Source organism: Podarcis vaucheri (assembly GCF_965113315.1).
Source record: "Podarcis vaucheri genome assembly, chromosome: 1".
In the NCBI taxonomy this organism is placed as follows: Eukaryota; Metazoa; Chordata; class Lepidosauria; order Squamata; family Lacertidae; genus Podarcis; species Podarcis vaucheri.
Genome location: NC_138759.1, coordinates 46,991,931 through 47,014,506, shown reverse-complemented (window position 1 = coordinate 47,014,506; position 22,576 = coordinate 46,991,931). Strand labels below are relative to the sequence as shown.

The 22,576-nt window shown below is 43.9% G+C and overlaps 1 protein-coding gene across 1 annotated transcript; it reads right to left on the bottom strand.

Annotated features, from left to right (window-relative positions):
• Positions 1–3,770: 3,770 nt before the first annotated feature.
• Positions 3,771–22,372, bottom strand: TMEM62 (transmembrane protein 62). The gene is made up of 14 exons (XM_082237595.1): positions 21,885–22,372; positions 20,627–20,738; positions 17,327–17,464; positions 16,378–16,423; positions 15,152–15,293; positions 11,870–11,994; positions 11,627–11,749; positions 10,658–10,813; positions 9,979–10,138; positions 8,595–8,708; positions 8,013–8,097; positions 7,474–7,578; positions 5,934–6,052; positions 3,771–4,817 (listed from the first exon to the last, which is right to left on the bottom strand). Exons 1-14 carry the CDS (start codon positions 22,065–22,067, stop codon positions 4,500–4,502), a joined length of 1,926 nt encoding a protein of 641 aa, XP_082093721.1. The 5' UTR covers positions 22,068–22,372; the 3' UTR covers positions 3,771–4,499.
• Positions 22,373–22,576: the final 204 nt, after the last annotated feature.

Sequence of the window (22,576 nt, the reverse complement as noted above, 5' to 3'; positions counted from 1 at the left end):
AAAGTTCTAACTGGGCTTCTTGATTAATGTGATCAACTGTCCTTCTAGGTACAGTAACCTGATTCCTTCAGTTACAGATAGGTAGCCGTGTTGGTCTGCCATAGTCAAAATAAAAAAATTGTATCAAATTTTGTATCTGAAGAAGTGTGCACGCACACAAAAGCTCATACCAAGAACTAACTTAGTTGGTCTTTTAGGTGCTACTGGAAGGAATTTTTTTATTCTGATTCCTTCAGTTCTTCATAATCCTGCCCAAACCAGAGTATACATATCATTTATTGTATGCAACAAAATAAATCAAATTTTGTAAGAACAGGCCACACCACAAATTTTATTATCACATTGTATGTATTTGGGTTAAAGATAGGGGAAAGTGTGTGGCTAGGAGCATAAGAGTTGTGTAGTGTTATAGCTAATGCAATGAATTTGGGTGGTGCCTGGTTTGAGTCTTGAAGCTGTCATGATCTTGCTAGGTAAGCTCAGCTTCACCTGTCCCCATCTACAATGTGAAGGATAATAATACTGACTTACCTTACAGGTTTGTTGTAAGACTTATGAGATTTTATATATGAAATGCTTTGAACACACAAGAGCTACAGAAATGTTAATTACCAGCACTGCAATTAAGGTATGTGTTCATCTACTTGCTCAGTGATGAAATTCCTCAGGAGCTGATTAGTGGGATAGGAGAGCTGGGGGGGGAATTCACATCTGGCAATCAATGCGCCCCTTTGGTTTCAGATAGTACATGGGTAGACGAGTCCGGGACACAATTTTCATAACTCTCTCGCATCTATGGTGGCTCATTTACCAGAAGGAATGTATTTAGCATTAAGTCTTGGAAGTGTATACCTGATTCCGCCAGATGTGAAATCTGTTGACATTATTTTCAGCTCTCCTATCCCATTAGATCTCTTACAGCACTATTGGAGTACACTACTACGTAATCCTAAACTCATGCATCTGAATCAATTACACCATTTCTGAACTGGAATTGGTATCTGGTGCATGATGACTCTGTGCATGATCATACCGAAGGAAGCCCATGTTTCTCCTGTGAGATAGATCTCTCTTATATTCAAAAGAAAACTGGCAAACAGAAGCCATTACTTACAACTCCAAGAATGGGTTTAATATGCCTTAGGATGCGGGTAGCACTGTGGTGTAAACCACTGAGCCTAGGGCTTGCTGATCAGAAGATCGGCGGTTTGAATCCCTGGAACGGGGTGAACTCCCGTTGTTCAGTCCCAGCTCCTGCCAACCTAGCAGTTCGAAAGCATGTCAAAGTGCAAGTAGAAAAATAGGTACCGCTCTGGCAAGAAGCTAAATGGCATTTCCATGCGCTGCTCTGGTTCGCCAGAAGCGGCTTAGTCAAGCTGGTGACATGACCCGGAAGCTGTATGCGGACAAACACCGGCTCCATCGGCCTATAGAGAGAGATGAGCGTGCAACCCCAGAGTCGTCCACGACTGGACCCTAATGGTCAGGGGTACCTTTACCTTTAGGTTTCTTCTTTGGGTATTAATACTGTGCCAAAGTATATATAAATGTAACCGGAATACAGCTGTGCAATTTAGTATCTACTATGGGGCTCAACTTTCAGTGGGATAGGACTTACCTTTCTTGGTGTATTCCTGGATGAGCTTGTTAGGAATTTTGTATTATGGTTTTAAATTTTCTGCTTTTCAACATTGTCTGTATTCTATTTTGCATAGTTCTGGGACTTTTTTTGGTAGAAATCAACTAACATAATAAATTGTAATAAAATAACTGTTGATATCATCTTCGAAAACAAGACAACTTTCAGAGGTTGCCCACTTGTAGGGGGGCAGTAGGCAGAGTGGGAATTTTGAGAAAGTGCTGTAGGTGCATAGCACAAAATGGCTGCCACATGCAAAAAGACAAGGGGGGGGAAGTCAGTGTCCCCATATGGTGCAGGCATTTCTCCCCCACCAATGGGAAACAGCTACTTACATCACCTGCTACCACACCTGTGTACCTCTCCTCTGTTCAGAACATATGGTGGATGGGTGTCTATTCTTGGCATCCAATGGAATATGGAAACATTTAAGGGAGAGGCTGAGCAATTACAAACAAACTCAGTAAGAAGAGCAAACAGCCTTTTTGTGCAGTGTGAATTTTTGAAAGGATTCTTACTCTTGAGGCCTTTTGCAGGCGCACCAGTGCCCAATACTATAGTAGTGGCAGCCTAAACAACCATTTGAGTAATAGGGGAAGAACTAAATAACACACATTGATATTTGCTTATAGCGAGGGTAAAAGGTAAAGGTAAAGGTACCCCTGCCCGAACGGGCCAGTCTTGACAGACTCTGGGGTTTGTGCGCCCATCTCACATCTATTGGCCGGGGGCCAGCGCTGTCCGAAGACACTTCCGGGTCACGTGGCCAGCGTGACAACGCTGCTCTGGCGAGCCAGAGCCGCACACGGAACGCCGTTTACCTTCCCGCTGGTAAGCGGTACCTATTTATCTACTTGCCCCCGGGGGTGCTTTCGAACTGCTAGGTGGGCAGGCGCTGGGACCGAGCAGCGGGAGCGCACCCCGCCGCGGGGATTCGAACCGCCGACCTTTCGATCGGCAAGCCCTAGGCGCTGAGGCTTTAGCCCACAGCGCCACCCGCGTCCCTAATAGCGAGGGTAGCCTGACTCAAACCAGCCAAGCCTCCCCTGGAACTTTATCTCCTGCTTTGATCGGGTGATAAAAACTCTGTCTGTTCTGTAGTGTGATCTTTAAAGAGCAGACAAAGTGCTTTATCTTCTGCTCAGGAGATAAAACATCCCTCTGACTGCCTCATAAGAGTGGATTTTGATGGAGCAGTCAAGACTGATATTATATTTCTAATCTCAGCAGAGCGCTGAGAGATAAAAGGCGGCATTTCCCCCCTAACCTCATTCCAGAGCTATGGGAGGGGAGCTGTCATTTACTCTTAAAGAGAAAGCAGGGGAGAGGCAGAGTGGTGCTTAGCACTGCGACTGGAGGTGTCACATCTCTGAATGCTCTGTTTTATTTTGAGAAAGATGCTTTATAAAGGGCAACCAGAGGGATGTTTTGCATAGACTGATCTGTACAAAATAAAAGGTGCAATTTCCAGCTACTCTTACCCCACTCCTGGAGGGCTGGAAATGTGGCAAGAGAACATATGTATGAGTGTTTATATATGAATTGAGACTGCATGTCTAGTGTGCTGTATGTATGTGTGGAGAGCAGGGGTGTATGAAGTTCGCATTATTTCAAAATTGCGTACGAAATACCACTTAATTCACGATTTCATGTACTCCTCAAAGTGAGCATGCATTAAGATTCTGCCAGTGTTCACAGGATTAACCCCCCCCCCAATATAGCAACTCCCAAGGCTTTTTAACTTCAATAGGAAGCTGCTTGAAGAGGTCATTCAGTGATTTGGTTTGAAGGGTCACCAGCATGCAGATGACCTCTAACTCTAGTTTTCATTCTCAGCTTATTAAAGTGAGGTAGCAGAAGTGCAAAATCAGTGATGAGCTGGATTAGGGCCAACACACAAACTTAATGTTAGCAAGACAGAGGTGCTACGGATAGGTGATTCATTTGCTCAGGGAAGTGGGGTTCATTCTATTCTAGATGGCGACACGCTCCTCTTAAATAATCAGGTTGTGTCTAGATCTGGCTTTGTCACTAAATATCCAAATAAATCTTGTGGCAGCATGAAGAAATTCTAGGAGCTTACCGAGGAGTTCATGTTTCCTTTCGGAATGAGGCACAGCAGAGACTGTGGTGTCTTTATGTTATATGGTTTATTTACAACCTGAGCCTATGATGGAGGGGTTCACAGCATGAACACCCCAAGAGGGCCTTACTTCCCCCACAGCAGCAGCCTTGGATTAAAACAGAAATAAAATATCCCTCTGACTATCTGGCTTCCCAGCCTGAAGCTTTGCTTCTAGCCTGTAGCTCACACCTTTCTTTAAAAAAAAAAAATTAAAATCATTGAAAATTTCAGTGGGGAAGTAAAAGTGCAGAAGATGAAGAAAACAAAAACAAAACAAAAACAAAAAAGTGCTTTAAACTGTGGTCAATACAATATATGGGTATATAAGTAATATGATTGTTCTGGCCAAATCCATAACAGTGTGTGCTTCCAGAGCACCTTATATAAACACAGGTATTATACGCCAGATATAAACGAAAAGTAGAAGCAATTGTATTCCATTACAATATTCCATTTGAGAACTTCATTCAACATGAAGGTGACAGCAATTCAAAACAAAATTACAAATGTAATAAGGAAGCAGCTCCTGGGAAAGACATTACGGATCCCTTTACAGCTTTGTGTAACTGAACACCCCATTATGCCGCAGTTCGGAAATAAATTAGGGGCAGATCCAAGCCTCCACATTCAGTTGTTCAGGCTGCAGAGATCGCATCTACACAGACCTGCAGTTCACAGCTTCACCACTTAACAATTCAAGTGAAATGGTACTTCAGTTGCCTGAAGAGCAGCCTATTAAGAACTTTGCGCATTCTTCATTTCAACAATATAGCTTCTCAACATAGAAGACTGCAATGTCCAGGTTCTGTAGACCAGAAAGAGGGTTAGGCCCACAGTCCACATTCTCAGTGGAGATAAGAAGAAAGCCACAGTTCCATATGTCTTCAACAGGAAATAGCAGGAATAGACCTGCCACAAAAACAGGAGTGCCATGCTGAGGTGGATGGGCCACTGTTTGGCATGACGCAGATAGTAGCCAAAGCCGTATCCTTGGCAACGCAGCAATAGACACCAACATGTATATGCCATCAATGGTAAGTTAAAGAATGCCACCTGCCAAGACAAAATAGATATAGGTCCATAGAATCATTCAGCTGGAAGAGACCCCAAGAGCCGTCTAGTTCAATCCCCTGCAATGTAAGAATCTCAACACATGGTCCCCCCCATCCCATTTGAAACCATTCCAGACTCTGCTTAATTGTCTCTAGACAATACCACCACCATTTTGCCTTGCATTTTGTGCAATTCTGTGATCCCCCAAAGACACACATAGGACAGCTGAGTGGGTGCTTTCCTGCAGAATGCAGCAGTTCCATCAAGAAGGGATGCAAAGATATTTTGAAAAACATTTTAAGAGATTATTGCCTTGTATCCTTACAATACTCCCTTTTCCAGGAAAAGGCAGATCAGGCTACAGTTGTACATGCCTAGTTTGCATCCAGGCTGGATGATGATGATGATGATGATAACAATAATGGATTGCTACAATGTGCTTTACATGAGGCTGCCCTTAAAGAAATGTTTGGAAACTTCAGCTGGGATCCAATTCATGGAGCATGTTACTTTGATGTTTGCAAGCTACACTGGCTTCCTGTTAGTTTCCAGGAACAACTCCGACTATGATAATAACACATAAAATGCCCTAGTCTATTAGATTTATTAGGGGACACGGGTGGCGCTGTGGGTAAAACCTCAGCGCCTAGGACTTGCTGATCGTCAGGTCGGCGGTTCGAATCCCCGCGGCGGGGTGCGCTCCCGTCATTCGGTCCCAGCGCCTGCCAACCTAGCAGTTCGAAAGCACCTCCAGGTGCAAGTAGATAAATAGGGACCGCTTACCAGCGGGAAGGTAAACGGCGTTCCGTGTGCTGCGCTGGCTCGCCAGATGCAGCTTATCACGCTGGCCACATGACCTAGAAGTGTCTGCGGACAGCGCTGGCTCCCGGCCTATAGAGTGAGATGAGCGCACAACCCTAGAGTCTGGCAAGACTGGCCCGTACGGGCAGGGGTACCTTTACCTTTATTAGATTCATTGCTTAAAAGATATCATATTCATTTTCCCCTCAAAACAAATATTTAGGTTGACCACTCTCACTACAATTTATTTCAAATGAGATGTTTCAGAAAACATCAAACGAGGCTATTTGTTAACCAGTTTACTAAGAATCCTACCTGCAAAATTCCAACAAGGAAGGTCGTACTGCCTTCAAAGAAATGACCATCAACAATTACTCCAAAGGAAAAGCAGACGCCCAGATGTCCATCTATAATATCACCAATAAACCAGGGCCCTATAGAGAAGAAAAGTGCATTACACTGAATGTGACAAGAACAACTTGTAATCTAGCCTACCTAGCCCCCAAATCACTGTCTTAAGGAAAAAAATTTTTTGTCCAATATCCGTTAAAACAAGTCATGACAACAAAAACAGATAGCCAGGTAAGGTATTAGTGTAAATAATGCAATTGAAAAGCAGCGACATATTGTTAAAGGTTATATTTTGTTGGATTTATAGGCAGAAAACAGAACCCTTAATTTTATTGCATTGCATGATTTGGGTGAGCTTCCTTGAACTGCACAAGGAAAGGTGGGAGATGAGTACTGTATTTTTTGCCCTATAGGGCGCACCGGCCCATAGGGCGCACCTAGTTTTTTTGGGGGGGGGAAATAAAGAAAAAAAATTATCCCCCCCCCAGGCGCGGGGCTGGGGCGGGGGAAGCTCGGGCTCCCAGGACAGGCTGCTATCCGCAAGCCTTGGGAGCCCGGCGGGAACTCCTGCCGGCCTCCCCAGGCTTGCGGATATCTGCCCGAAGCCCGGGGCGCACTCTGCTGCGCTCCCCGGGTTTCGGGCTGCAGGCTGCTGTCCGCAAGCCTGGGGAGCCCGGCGGGAACTCCCGTGGGCTCCCAAGGCTTGCGGAGAGCTTCCTGAAGCCTGGAGAGCGAGAGGGGTCGGTCCCGCTCTCCAGGCTTCATCGAAAGCCTGCATTCGCCCCATAGGACGCACACACATTTCTCCTTCATTTTTGGAGGGGGAAAAGTGCGTCCTATAGGGCGAAAAATATGGTACTTTTTCAGACATTTCCTAAGTGCAACTGTGATCAAGTAGCTGGAAAGCTGGACTTGGATCCAGGAAACCTGGGTTGTGCCCCACCTGTGTCATAGACTGTAGGCAAGTCGCTCAGAGTAGCCGAATCTGTAAACTACTTTGCGAAATTAGAAGTGCTAAATCTTAAAACAGTACACTGTAGCAATAAGGGCTGAAATGTGCACATTTTTAAAAGCACGGCTCAACATGCACTGCATTGTTTAATTTCTAAGAACTAGCATTGTTTTGGGCAGCACTGGTAGCACAAGGACTTGCTGGGTGCCTCTCAGCACCATTACTTGCGTATCTTGGGATTGTTATTCAGTGCCTCTTACAAAAACCTGTAGCTTGCCAAATATGAAAACATTCCTACGTGGTATATGATGTCTAACAAATTATCTCCTGAAATTTACAAGTTATTTGTAATCACTATTCAGGCAAGCTTGGGTACCCTACAGATGTTTTCTGCCCCACGTTAAGAGTTGAATTATAAATTTTACAGAATGCAAATGCATGGGTTTTTTTAAAAACAAGCCGTTATTTAGTTAAACACAACATAATAGAGGGTTTTGAGCTAGAAGCTCTATTGGCATGTCCATGAACTCGCTGTGCCTATTTGCATCTTACCCAGAAGAGTATAGAAGCTCAACAGGAGAAATGAGTGGTAGAAAAAGTTGATTTTGCTCAAGATGTGAAGAGAAAAAGAAGCCCACATTGCTCTGCCCAGAGGTCCTAAAAAGGAAACAAACTTTTAATTTGAAGTTCCCTACTTTTAAAAACAGAAATGCAGCAACTTTTTACAAAGTGATACATTTACAGCACCATCAAAGGACAGATTCATTCACTGAAATCAATGGGATGTGGTGCAAGAAAACTTCCCGGTGGATTGCGCCCAAAAGATGCATGGACACGCATTCATGAAGTCTTTGAGACATTTGACATTTTCAAACCAAACCAAAATTTAGCTGTTCATTAGTATCTATCTTTTGAAGAATAGAATACTCAGCCTACAGAGGTTATTAGATTCTTTTTAAAGGGGCAGGGGTAGAATCAATCTGAAAATCACACTGGTGCATTTGCTTAATTTAAAGTACTGGTACTTAAAGAAAACGAAAAAAAGGTAAGGAAGGATCAAAATTGTGTTCAAGAAAAAGAATTTCTCTTACTTTTAAGTGTAGGCTTTCCTCGATACCGGAAAATAACCAACAAGGCAATTTGAACTACAACCATTAGTACAAACACTACTCGAACCTGAAAAAGAAAGAATACAATTATATATATATATATATATATTTAGTAAGCCAAACACAGCCCCCACCATATTGATCTCTCATAATGTGGTGGGAGAATAAAATTTATTTACCACCATTTGGGAATCACTGAAGGCAACAGACCAAAAATATACTAAAGGATCAAGAGGGAAAGGAGATCACACGCACCCACAGCAAAAGTCAAATCCAGCATGGTGGTGTTTTCCATGAGTTTTAATCTTTTCTTTTAAAATAGTGCCACAAGGACTCTGGAAAGGATGCAAAACTTTTCTTATCCAAAACACTTTTGGATGTATTAAGGCTCCTGTGTATTTTACAACCTTTTATTTTCTACATTGTTTAGCTGATTTGGTTACCTTTGTTTTTTATTGTCAGCTGTTGCGAACTGCCAAAAAAAGCAGTTGCTGGCGAAATGTGTTAAAGAAACTTCTGTCCACACATAACTCACTCACTCTTTCCCCCCTCTGGAATACTCACCAATACATAGAGGTCAGTAAGAAGCAGCCAAGATGCCAGAAGGTTAAATCTGAGAGAGAGGTTTTCCTCCATAGCAAACGTATGAAGCCGAGTGGCATTCCTATTACTGGCATCCTAAATATGGGAACACAAAGAAATGAACAAGACTTTCAAATGTGCAATAGCAAAACAACTCAACATCTTTACTAGTGAAAGGCCCATCATTCTGTGGTGTGGTGTGTGTGTAAACATGCACGTGTGAGTGGGAGGGGAGGTATGCATATTGCAGGGAACCTGGGATCACAGCCAGTGATGGTTTGGGCATCCCATGTCGTGGGCAGTGGACAGATTTCACCTTCATTGCAAAGTATTCCCAAGCACAGTTATTTTATTTTCTCGCCAGATAAGGCGATCGTTGTGGTTTACTCTTGTAGAAGAAAGTTGAAAGGAGTCTATATGAAGCAGGGATGACACCAGCATTCTTGAGCAAGTACCAAGGACTCAAGAGTGCCCACCATTGCCAACATTGGCACCTATTAATAGTATCTCATTATTTTAGGGCTGGTACTGAGAGGGGCACTGGGCCACATGGCTGAAGCGGCCACCATTTTACCTCAGCCAGAATGCCTCTGGGTCTGGCCACAAAAGCAGTATCACTTGGCAGTGCTGCGTTTGGCTCTGAGCGTAGGAGCCAATTCCTAAGGGCCGAGGTTCTTTTGCCCCCCAATAAAATATTTGAGGGGGCTGCCCCCCCCCAGTTGATGGGCATTGCCATTTAAATGGTGCATGTGTCTTGTGATTATGTGGGGTGGGATTTACCTGCCCCCCCCCATATTTTATTGTACACTGCCTTGATATTTTATGGTTCTGCATTTATTTTAAATATAAATAAACAAACCCAATCTCCAGATCATAAGAATTACCTCTTGTATAAAAGGACTCTAAACAGCTCATGACCCTAACCAATAATTAGTAACATCATTGGGCTGGGCCCAGGGGTCCTTCAAACTTAGCAGTAGCATTATGGGGGAGGTCTAAATCCACTTCCAACCTCTGCGACATTAGACATAACCCTGCTTCTATTTGCATAGCCTCACCTTTCATTTCTTTGGTTACACTACCAGGGAGAGTCATAAATACTGGGAAAGCAAGCATAAAATACACAAAAGCCATTATATATTCTTGCTCTCTGTCATCCAGAATGACTCTGTGGTATTTCTACTGCTTTCATTTTAATGAGGATGAGAAATAATAATTTGCCTGGCATCAATCAATAAGTAATCGTGGATGAGCAGGGATTGATCTTGCTCTTCCAAGCAAAAACCTGCTCTTAAATACTTTTTTTCCAGTAGCTTGAATGCTATAAAATGTGTGGTAAATTTATAAGCATCAGCAGAGAACTCACCTGAACTGCCACTTCTATCTGATGAAACCCTTCACTGTAGTTTTGAGGGGCCCATTTCAGTACATAGAGAGATCCAGACACATGAACAGCATTCCCCAGATGAATGCCATCAATGCTGACCTTGACAAACTTGATAGGAGAAGGAGAGAATGCCAAAATTCTAAGTAAAAGAAATAAACCAGTATATCATGGAACTTGTTAAGATACAGCACTTGTAAGCGTAAAATAAAAATGACCATGTACTGTATAAATCAGGCATCTCCAACCTGCGGCCCTCCAGATGTTTTGGCCTACAATTCCCATGATCCCTAGCTAACAGGACCAGTGGTCAGGGATGATGGGAACTGTAGTCCAAAACATCTGGAGGGCCGAAGGTTGAAGATGCCTGGTATACGGTAAATGATTCCTCAGTCAAGGCATACTATAGTGGGTGAGGCAGAAATTACTGGATTGACTTTGCTGTTCTACTTTGCTGTAGAACGGGATGTTCCTTTTTAAAATTATTGTTAACATAAGAGATTGTTAACCCATTTAACAGCACGCACAATGTGGCCTGTTGAACATCTTTTACAATGCATTAAAAATTGACAGCATTTGCCATGTTAATGTCTGTATATGTCACATTTGCACAAGATTATTTTTTTTTACGTTTAGAAGTAGCAAAGATACATCAGATTACCGGATGTGGGTAGAGTGAAGGATTCTCTGCAGTGGTTCATGAGCAGCACTACTATAAAGGAATGATTTGGGATTGGTGATAAGAACCACAGGCCATTCTTCAAACTTCAGGTCAGCAAAGCTGAAGAGATCGTGATCAAAAGCAAGGATCCTGTACCTGATGTTCAGCAATCAAAACAGTACACTTTTGGTTAACAAATGACATCTTAAGGACAGAAGATTTACAGTCATACCTCAAGTTGAATGTGCTTCGGGTTGAGCATGTTCGAGTTGCACTCCGCGGCAACCCGGAAGTAATGGAGCGCGTTACTTCCAGGTTTCGCCGCTCGTGCATGCGCAGACGCTCAAAATGATGTCACGCGCGGAAGCGGCAAGACGTGACCAGCGCACGTGCATACATGCCATTGCGTCTTGTGTTCTGTTCGGGATGTGAACGGGGCTCCAGAATGGATCCCGTTCACATCCCGAGGTACCACTGTATACTGCCTGGTGCTACGTTTTACTGATTTTTCCAATTTCCTCTGCTTCCACTTAATCCGTTTTTGATGAAAAGCTGATGCCTTGAGTAGATACTTTGCACCAGCCAGAATTTCTTCATCTAGAATTGTCAAACACGCAACTTCTTTTTTTAAAAAAGTGATAACAATATAGAGCAGTGTGACAACTCTAAACACAAAGTCCTGTTTTTGTCACAGTTGCTTGGATGCAACTGTGAGATGGGTGAGGAAAAACAAGCTGAGCTTGAATCCTGGCAATATGAAGGTACTGTGGCCTCCCTGAATTGCTATCCCATACCTCTGCACTAACAATGCCTGGTTCTCCTTCACCCACATTTGAATCGTCATCCATTTTTATCACCGTCATCCCAGTGGGGAGATTCATTCTGAACCAGCTAAAATGACATTTGCACTGATTTTACATTGCTATAAGAACAGTACTATAAAAAAGGCCAAAGCACAAATTTTCTTACTTCCTGCTATCTTTCCAGTCTCCCAGTTCCAGTTCTAGAGTTCCGTGACGATGGCGAGTATGTAGAGCTGGCATCAGACCACCCAGCGTATGGAAATGCCCACACAAATATGCTGTGGCAGAGCTAACGGAAACATAAATGATTATCGTTGATTTTGGAGAAGAAATACTAACTTGTAGCCAATTAACAACAACAGCTGAAAAACATTAATATGTTTGCACCAGAAAGGAAAAGAAATATTACCGCATTGCCGTTCGTATTCCTGGGGATGGAGAGACGATTGCTGAGGTGGGATAATGGCCAAACCAAATGGAATGGTTACTGCCGCTACTTTCTGCAGCCAGTGAAGACAGTTCTTGCATTTTATTCTGAAATGAAAGAGCAATTACAAGAGCTTTAGCAGCGTGTTGTTGTTGTTGTCGTTGTTATTATTAATTTATTTATACCCCGCCCATCTGGCTGGGTTTTCCCAGACACTCCGTTGGCTACCAGGTCTTAAACATAATGCAAAGTTTAGGGGATATTAAGGCTGCAGTCCTAGGTACACACACTAGGGTGTTAAGTCTTATTTAACTCAGCGGGACTTGCTTTTGAGTGAATCATTCATCAGGCTGGGCTGCAAGAGGCATTTATCAACAGCTGCTCTAAAAAGCAGAGATACTGTGAGCAGATATTTCCAAATTATTTCTCAAAGTTCTTTTTTGTCATTAAAATGCCAATATGCACGTTTGAAGACATAAGCCTGCGTATCATGTAAGCCACATTCCACATAACAATGGGGGCGGGGAAGCAGAATAGTATAGGCACTAGGGACCTGATCTTGAGGGGGACCCGAGACACAAGGGTACCGGGGACATAAGTCTTTGCTCCCTGCTGTGGTCCCAACCTGGCCCACCACACCTACAATTGGCATTACCAAAATATTGATCCTTTCTTGCCAATGTAAGAAAGGATCAAAGGGTCAAAGCTCCTCTACTGCCTTGCCTCATGACAGGATCCAATCCAGATCAGGTTCCTATAGCCCATGGGCATAGCCAGGATTCTTGTTGGGGGGCAGGACCTTTGTTAGGGGGGCAGAACCAATGTGATAGGTCAGTTTGTTAAGTATTTCTATTGTGGTGGGGGAGCTGCTTCTGTGCCTATGCTCATGCTAGTGCCTGTTATTTTCATGGGGGGTGGGGAGAACTGCCACTGGAAACTCTCAGAATGCCTCCCCTAGCACCGACTTGCACCACAATGTTCTTCATATAAAGCAAAACTATGATTTAAACATAACAGTTTGTGCAGGCAAATGGAAATAATTGACAATGAGCATTCCAGTCTGCAGCTGAAATGTAAAAAAACAGAGGAAAAATATATGAAAACTATCATTACCAGATCCAATAGATTAATATGGATATGTGTTTTGCTATCAGTTTACTGCAAATCACTGTGGGTTTCACCCTTGTCCCGCAAGGGGTCCAATATGGTACACGGTGTCATTTTTCCCAAGTCACTCTGTCCATCAGTTGATATCACCAGTGAGTGGGGAGAACATGTTTAAATCCTGCATTGGCAGCCAAAGCAGCAGGATTTAATCTCTACTCATCAGTGGGAGTTAAATCCTGCTCCGTTTAAGCAGCCCAGCTTTCCAAACCTGCATTGAATCCCTTGCCGAACAACAAGAAAATAACTCCTGTTGCTAGCAACACCTTGCAAGGTGTCTGAAGCCATGACTTCTAAGCACTTTGCACAATGCCATTGCAACACCCATGCCATGGATAGGACTGATGGCCCCATCTACCTGCAAGCCTAATCTTGATAAGGATGTGGCTCATGGGGCAAAAACAGTTCCCTATTCCTGCCTTAAGGCAACACTTGTCCAGGAATGTTAATAGCCTGAGATCGCGGGTGTTTCCTTACTGGAGCCCAACTGTTAGAACAGGGGTGGGGAATTAGATCTGGCCAGTGGGTTGGATCCTTAATTCCTACAACCCCAATCAGCACTTACTGCAACCTTGTTTTAAATCAGGGGTCGGCAACCTAAGGCCCAGGGGCCGGGTGCAGCCTCATTGCCTTCTCAATCCTGCCCGCAGACGGTCCGGGAATCAGCATGTTTTTACATGAGTAGAATGTGTGCTTTTCTTTAAAATGCGTCTCTGGGTTATTTGTGGGGCCTGCCTGGTGTTTTTACATGAGTAGAATGTGTGCTTTTATTTAAAATGCATCTCTGGGTTCTTTGTGGGGCCTGCCTGGTGTTTTTACATGAGTAGAATTTGTGCTTTTATTTAAAATGCATCTCTGGGTTATTTATGGGGCATAGGAATTTGTTCATTCCCCTCCCCCCCAAATATAGTCCGGCCCACCACATGGTCTGAGGGGCAGTGGACCGGCCCTTGGCTGAAAAAGGTTGCTGACCCCTGTTTTAAATGCATGCTGATTGATGCAGGCACTGCACCTTCAAAGGGTCTTGCTGTAACTGCCAATCAAGCCCATTTGGGAAAGGAAAGATGCTCTGTTTGGAGGAAATTGAATCTTCCTGCAAACTGAGAACAACAAGCCCCCTTGAGAGTTCTCAACAAGGAGTTTCCTAGCACGGCTGATCCCAGAGGGGAACCCCACATGTAAAGAAACAATCAGGAACTACTTTTAATTTGTAGCTGTGTCTATACCTGTGCTACCCCTCACATCACATATGATGCCAAGGGCAGGGCAGATGGGTGTCATTTGTAGGTAACACAGCCTTATGGGCCAAACTGGGATCCGTGTCAGGACTAATTAGGCCTGTGGGTTAGAGTTTCCTCTCCTCTGTGTTGGAAGATTGCTTTGCGAAAGAGAAAAAGGGTATTTCTTTCTTTATTTTCTACAGGTTTGCCATCAGTATATGTTCTCTGAGCCAGTTGCAGAATAAAGTATAAGATACTTATATTTCTTAATTCATGAATCAAAATGGCTAAAATAAAAGGTGATATTAAAATGTTGCATATGAACTTTCTTTTTTAGCAAAGAAAAAGCAACAATAAAATAATAAAAACATTTAGCAGTTCATATTATAGAATGAAACCCATTTTTAAGGCGAACCTAGCAGTTTGAAAGCACGTCAAAGTGCAAGTAGATAAATAGGTACCACTCTGGCAGGAAGGCAAACGGTGTTTCCGTGTGCTGCTCTGGTTCGCTAGAAGCAGCTTAGACATGCTGGCCACATGACCCAGAAGCTGTACACCGGCTCCCTCGGCCAATAAGCGAGATGAGCGCTGCAACCCCAGAGTCGTGACTGGACCTAATGGTCAGGGGTCCCTTTACCTTTACTTTAGTGGGCCATGCAAACGGCTATTCTGAATAATGCTTTTTTATAGGGGTAGGGTAGGGGGCACTGGGGATGAGTTCATGAAATCACACAGGCCCGAGAAAGTTTGAAAACTACTGCTCTAAAGGCTTCCCGCAGACTTTGGACTTCAGGCAGGTGTAACACACAGGCTTAGGATTTTATTTGCCAGAGACTAATACAGACAAGCTAAGGCTGCAGTGCATGGTGTTTTACATTACCGCTTTCAATATCCCAAAGAAATTGTAGGGTCTCTTGGGGCCTGGATTGAGAGTCGCATCCACACAGATGAAAGAATATTTGCCAAAAGGTGTGCTGTGGATGTAATGGAAGGAGCCGTCCTTTTTCCAAGCAGAATATTTCCTACCAAAATGAGATGGGAATACTGTAGTCAGAAAAATCTGGAAGAAAGAGAAATGTAAAAAGGAATAAATGCACACATTGCCTAGTGCTCAACTAAGCTTTACTCAGAGTAGACCCACTGAAATTAATGGACCTAGCCTAGTCCTATTCATTACTTTCAGTGGGTCTACTCTGAGTAAAGCTCAGTTGACTACTGCCCAGTAAGACTAAGGGAGGGAGAAACAAAACTGCATTCGACTCAGTTCATCACCTATGCCATCTTTTAACACAGAAAGGTACAAAATAGTGGCTAGGAGAGAGAGAATCGAGGGGGGAAAACAGAGGAATAGAGCTGCACAGAAATCCTAACAGTGGCAGCAGGAAAGGAGGAACAACACAGGCAAGCCAAAGACTAGGGCAGATGACTACTTCCTAAATAATTATTTTCTAGGCTACTTTAATGAAGTCATTCTCCCTAATACTTATATACCTTGTTTAAACAGAATCTCTCTGTCCCACACACAATCGACTCTCCTTCTGGATTACTGAATGCAGTATGTGTCACAGCGCTGTCAGACAAGAACGTCCAGAGGGAGGAATCAACTCTTCATTGTCAAAAGCACCCTTACAAGTTAGGGAAAGGTATGTCCATCAGTCCTATGTGTCTCAGCTACTTCTGACAGTGCATCTGATGAGGCAGATACCCCCGACCTTGGCTTATGTATCTCCCGTATCCGAGCTGCGCACAAACAGGTGCAAAGTCCGCCTGTGTTTCACCTTCTGCTCCTCCCTCTTCAATCCTCTTTTGGTCCTGGGAGACAGTGGAGCAGGAGAGGTGAGGGCAGGGCAGGAGGAGGAGGTGTGGAAGCCCTTGACTCCACACTGGCCTGACCTATCTCTCCCTCCTCCTGTATCCATTCCTTCACTCTCCAGTCCTGCAGCTTCTCTTGCCTCTGACTCTGGTCTCCTGGCTGTTACAGGTTCACCTATTTCACTGATACCTTCTTCCAAGTCAGTCTCCAATCCCCCTTCTCCCACTCATCAGAATCCAGTCACCACACCTCAGAGTCCAGCCAGTCTCTGACATCATGGTACACTGACATACCTGTAGTAGTTCCGGACATTCTCCAGACCTGGAATGTTGAATGTATCTGCAATGAAAGTGGCAAACAACAGTTCAAAACAAATTTAGAATTGAGCAAGAGACTGCGGAAAAAATAAGTCCAGGTTAAGACAAGCCCAGTGTAGTATGAATCTTGAGATTGCAGCTGGATATCCAGGGAGCTATCAAAGCTTTAATTCCAGTTTGACCAGGACAGCAAGATTTGCTCTACAATGCATATGCTGAGACAGCCTTTATTTTGGAATAATAATTATAGATAATGGGGCACTGGATAATGCCTAAATTGCTATAGAACAAAACCAAAAACTAATTGATTTCATTTATTTTATAATTATATTTTATCCTGCTTTCCAGCCAAAGAGGCATGAGGCATGCAATTCAAGTACACATAAAGATACAATTTGTGTTGCCATCTCTTTGGGTCTCTGGGAGTTGCTGACACTGTCCAGGTTCCAGATTCTATTTTTTTCAGAAAGAACAGGCCAAAGAACTGCAGAAGAACTTGGGGGCTGGCCAGTGCCAAAGATAACATACTACAAATGGACCCACAGAAATATTCCAGAAAGACTTTTTCCAGGACTGACAACAAACAGGTCTTACTGGCATATATATATATATATATATATATATATATATATATATATATGATTGGTAAATATGATAAACACAATTTCTAAAAAAGAATAATACTTCTATGACAATGTTTGATCATATTCAGAAGAATATTTGACCATATTCAGAAGAATTGTTCAAGGCCACTGCCGATGGAGGAGAACAAAATTGGGGACTAAAATTGGTGGTTACTCTTCCAGTTGAGATGAGGATTAAGACTTCCTGGAGCAAAAGAATGAGTAACCCGCATCTTCCTACCACCCTTCACATGTGGAGAATAAATGAGAATCCCACCTCTAGAGTCTCACATCTTTCTTACCATGATTCCCTTTGATGTCTATCCATTTGGTTTTTTCCATGACTTTAGATCTTTTTAAGATTGTCTGGTAAGTTTGCCATTCCACCTCAAACTGATCAGACCCAAGTTTATCTTTTGTTTTGGCATCAGTCAAATCACCTGTTAATGGAAAAAAAAGAGACACAGAACATTAAACATATAAAAACATCACAGATAAACGAAAGTACTGTTATTAAATAAGTCATCTAAGGTCGTACTATGAAAGTAAGCTGTACTCAATTTTAAATTGTTCACGTTAATTCTGTATGGCAAGTGGCATAATTCTGTCTCTCCAACCTCCCTGGGACAAAATCTAAGCAAAGTGGATCCTATTGGCATCTAAACAAAAAGTTTTATACAGCAAGGTTAGTTCTTCAGGAAGAAATAGAGCTCTGCCTGAGGCTTCAGAGGATGCATGGCCAAAAGCAATATGAAGGTCCCCAAACGCAGGTCAGTATCTACCACAATGGAGGAGGACAGCGACTCGGAGGAATACTGGCCTTGGACTGGGGAACAGCTCTAGCTCCACTTGAGCAGAACTTTGATATGCTGTCAGATATTCCTAAAACAGCAAATGATGCGCACAGTCTTGCTCCTCTAACCAACCTGTCTGAGATCCAGCTCTTACAAATTACTGAAGATTTAGCTATAAAGCTGGAGGAACAAACGGACAGGGATAGGAGGTGGGGAAATTGTCTACGAGGCCTACTGGAGAACCAGGAAGTGTGTGTTTGGGGGGGGGACATGATTCATTTCATTACTGACTGGTTACCCTCCCTGAATTTAAACATACCACTGTCCCCCAATGACATAGTTCTGTATGGCAAAACAAGGAGGCCGAAATATGGAACACAGGTGTGCATGTACTAAATTATCTAGCCTTATATTCTGGAGTTGCTAGTGTCTGCAGTAGCAGGCACACCCCCTGCATATCACAGGTCATTTTTGCACCACTGCCCAGGGAATGAAAGGTTCCGTTTTACTTAAAGGACATAAAAATGAATTTGCTCGAATTAAAAACCAAACGTAATGGTTTACAAGGGAAACTGCCCAGAGACAGTGGAGCCAGCAGAACAGAAAGCAATCAGCTGCCATCCCAAATATACCAATGAGTGTACTTTATTTTTAACTTTACTGGCAGCCATGGGGAAAAGAAGGGCTGCACTTGGAGACACCTTGGAAGTTGGATCAAAACTGACCATCAGCCCAAGAGCAGACAGTCCAAGTAAAAATTAGGACTTTCTGGGAGGAGTCTAAGACATCCTGCACAGACCTCCCACACATGGCAGAGGCAGTACCATTCTAATTACTGTCCTTTCACTAGTACGTAATCTTTATAATCCTGAAGTTAGCAAGGATGGTAAGAAAATAACCTTTATCTCTAGAACTCTTCCTGTAAGTCCCATGCTATCCAGTAATTACAGGAAGCTACTAGCCAAGATTTCAAGGGCAGTGCCATTGCTACCTTTAGAAACAATCCGTTCTGACCTTGCATTCTCATTATTCAAATGTTTGTGTTTTTTTCATCATCCTGCTGCCTGGCCAAAGCAATTTTCAGGATAGGGTTATACATATATAATTATATGCAAACAAAACCCAATATTGTTTTTAGTTTGCTCCTCTTAGTATCCAGATTAAGGTTGCAACCCTAACCCCACCTATCTGGGAGTAAGCCGCATTTATTTTAATAGGATTTTCTTCTGAATAAACGTGGTTAGGATTGCACTGGTAAAACTTGAGGGACAGAAATGGATACCAATGAAATGGTTCTAACCTAAACACACATGATGGGGTGGAATATAAATAGAATAACAAACAAAGAATGAAACAACGTAATGATTTAAAACAGGAAGTCCTGGTCATACTTCTAAATATGCATAGGGAGGGAGCCAGCCTTGCCTTTGTAGGGGTTCCCAAGAAGGTGTCACAACAGAGGAAACACTGGTTTAGTTTATTTATTTATTATTATTATTATTAGAGCCTAAATATATGTAATGAAGGCGCCATGCAAGCCTCCCTGGGGAGAGCATTCCACAAATGGGGAGCCACCACACAAAAGGCCCTCTCTTGTGTTGCCACCCTCCTGACCGCTCATGGAGGCAGCACACGAAGAAGGACCTCAGATGATGATCACAGGGTCTGGGTTGGTTCATATGGGGAGAGGTGGTCCTTGAGGTATTGGAGTCCTGAGCCGTCTCAGGCTTTATAGGTCAAAACCAGCACTTTGAGTTGGACCTGGAAACTAACTGGCAGTCAGTGCTGTCAGGCCAGGATCAGTGTTATGTGCTCAAACTGTCTTGTCCCAGTGAGCAGCCTGGCTGCCAAATTCTGCAGCAGCTGAAGTTTCCAAACTATCACCAAAGGCAGCCGTATGTATAACACTTTGAAGTAGTCTAACCTAACAGTTACCAGAAGCTAGGCTATCCCTGTTCAGAGGTGCAGCTGGGCCACCAGCCGAAGCTGATGAAGGGCAATCTACCCTACTGAGGCCACCTGAGCCTTAAGTGACATCAAAGGATCCAAAGACTGCTGACTCATAAAAGGGCCTCTGAGGCAAAAAAAGAACAAGTAGTATAAGTGGGAAGACCGGGTGCTCCCAAACAAACCGAAGCTGAATTCTTACAAGATTAAAGCAATCATATGATGGAACTGGTAAAGTAATGGAGGGTGGAGGAGCACAGGAATTGTTATTCCCATATAAGGAAAGGCTACAACATTTGGGGCTTTTCAGTTTGGAGAAAAGGTGAGTAAGAGAATTGTATAAAATTATGAATGGTGTAAGTTTTTCTCCCTCTCATGGGCATCTAATGTTGGAAGAATCAGGACGGACGAAAGAAAGTACTTCTTCACACAATGCATAGTTATACAGTACTATGCAATCTACTCTCACAAGAGGCAGGGATGGCCACCAACCTGATGGCTTTAAAAGTGTGTTAGAAAGTAGCTTTCTGAGGCAGTATGCAGATGCTGGAAACCACATTTGGGAAGAGTGCTGTGGTTTTCCCGCTTGTGGTTTTCCCATAGTCATCTGATTGCTCACTATAAAAACAGGATGCTGGACTAGATAGGCCACTGGTCCAATCCAACAGCCTCTTATTAGGTTACAACTCCCCTTGTTACACTTCCCTAGTCACACATCTGATGACAATGCAACCATTTTTTACTTCAGATCCAGACCAGCAACCAACATTCATGACCTCAGAAACACAAACCTCAAGTACAATAATGCATTCTACAAAGTAATTAGAGTGGGAGGTTGGGGATGAGGAGGCGATGTCTCACCTGTTGCTAAAGTAAGGACAGGTTGAATGACAGGAACCGTTTCCGCACAGAACTTTTCAAAATCAGAAGCTCGTTCGGGACTCTGAAACTTACTGATGTGTAGATCTGATACCTACAAGGGGGGGAAAAGGAGTCTGGCAAAATGCCTACAGAATAGCATATTTAGGAAATTGTGTATAGAAACAGTTCCAAATATTGCCTACACTGAACAAGAGTTAAAACACTGACAGCTTAATTTCACAACAAGCACTTTTGGATTTTTTTTATTCATATCAATTAGCTATGTAAATTATCAACAGCCTTTTACAGTTTTTATTTCCAGCAAAACTGGCTGTACTAGCACCATGTGAACATATAACAGAGGTTCACCTGACATATCCTCACCAGAGCAAGGTCTACCCATGCAACATACCTATCTAACAGCATACTATTGCAAACATAGGACTTCTCCACACTTCTGTTTGTCCTGCCACTGTTCCCAGGCGAAACCTGCAGTTTATTACTGAATCAGAACAAATGGCAATCAGGTTTTCTACTTATTGCCATTTGCTCTGATTTAGCACTAAATAACAGGTTTTCTGGGGGAAAGTGGTGGGGCAAAGGGAAAACTGCTCAGACCTGTGTTTTCTAAGCATGGGACCACATGGACGTAGCCAGGGGGTTCAGGGAGGGCAACTGCCCTCCATCAGGTAAATAAATAGAAATACTTAACTGGCTCTGTTGCAGATATTTCGGTTCTCCCCCCCCCCCCTTCAACATAAAGCCTGCCCCTCCTAAAATAAATCCTGGCTATGTCCATATGGGACAAGCAGAAGTGTGGACAAACCCACAAGTCAGACCCTTCAATGCATTAATGCCAGTTTCTGATCTCACTTATCAGAACTTGGCAAGGCTTGTGCCTGTTGCAAAGCATTTCCATGCCAAGGCAAATCTAACCTCTCTGCGCATTAATGTAGTTCCCTGATCTCAGTTATCAGAATAACTATTTGCCATTCATTAGTGGCCTCACAGCAACAGCCTGCATTTCCCCCCTATCCAATACACCAGTTTATTTGTGCCTTTAACCCCTCCGATTCTGAAAAGAGGAAAACAATAGGTGAAAAACACAGTGCGACCGTTGCATAGTTATCATCTATAACAGTTATGATCATGATTTGCCTTAGGAATTAAACCCCAAGTGCTGCTGCGGTTTCCCCGCAGGGCACCCTTCTCACAGGGCGCTGGGGCCGCGTGTCTGTCTCCCCGGAGCTCGACTCGCCTGAATTATCCAGAAGAGGTTGTTGGCCTCGGATCCGGGCGCCGGCTGTGAGGAGAAGGAGCGAGGCTGGCGCCGCAACTGCTCGGGCCCCGAAGGGCTGTGCCAGCCCACCAGCACCGCAGCGAGGGCCGCCGCCAAGAGCCCGGCAGCTAAGCGCAGCATTTTCCACCAGCTCGCTGGCATGCACGCGAGCGCAAACCTCCGCCGGTCCCTGCTGAGGCGAAGCGCGGCGGGAAAAGCCGCCCGCTTCCGCCTCGGCCCACTTGAAGGGTAGGGCGGCCGCCCACCCGCCCCGCCGTGTTCGGTTAGGCCCTCCCTTCCTCGGCTCCATTGGAGAACCGCTTCCGCCGTCAGAGCTCGCGAGGTGAAGCAACAAGCGCCGGCCAGGCCGTGCAGAAGCTGCTTAGGCTGCAAGTCGCGGTGGACCGGTCCAAAGGGCTGCGTGCGGCATGGATGGATGGGCGCGCCTTCTTTCCCAAGCCAAGTGGCGGGAGCTGCTCTCCCGTACCAGACATCAGGACTCAACCCTCGCGTGGGGGAACTGCTGCTGCTGCTGCTTTTGCAGCAACATACAGCGAGGATTTGGGGAGGGGGCAGGACACCCACCTGCCAACATCCTGTGCAAATTCAGAATGAAATGCCTCAGCAACAGTTGTTTAAAATTACTTCCTTTTGAGCCTCAGTGCTCAGAC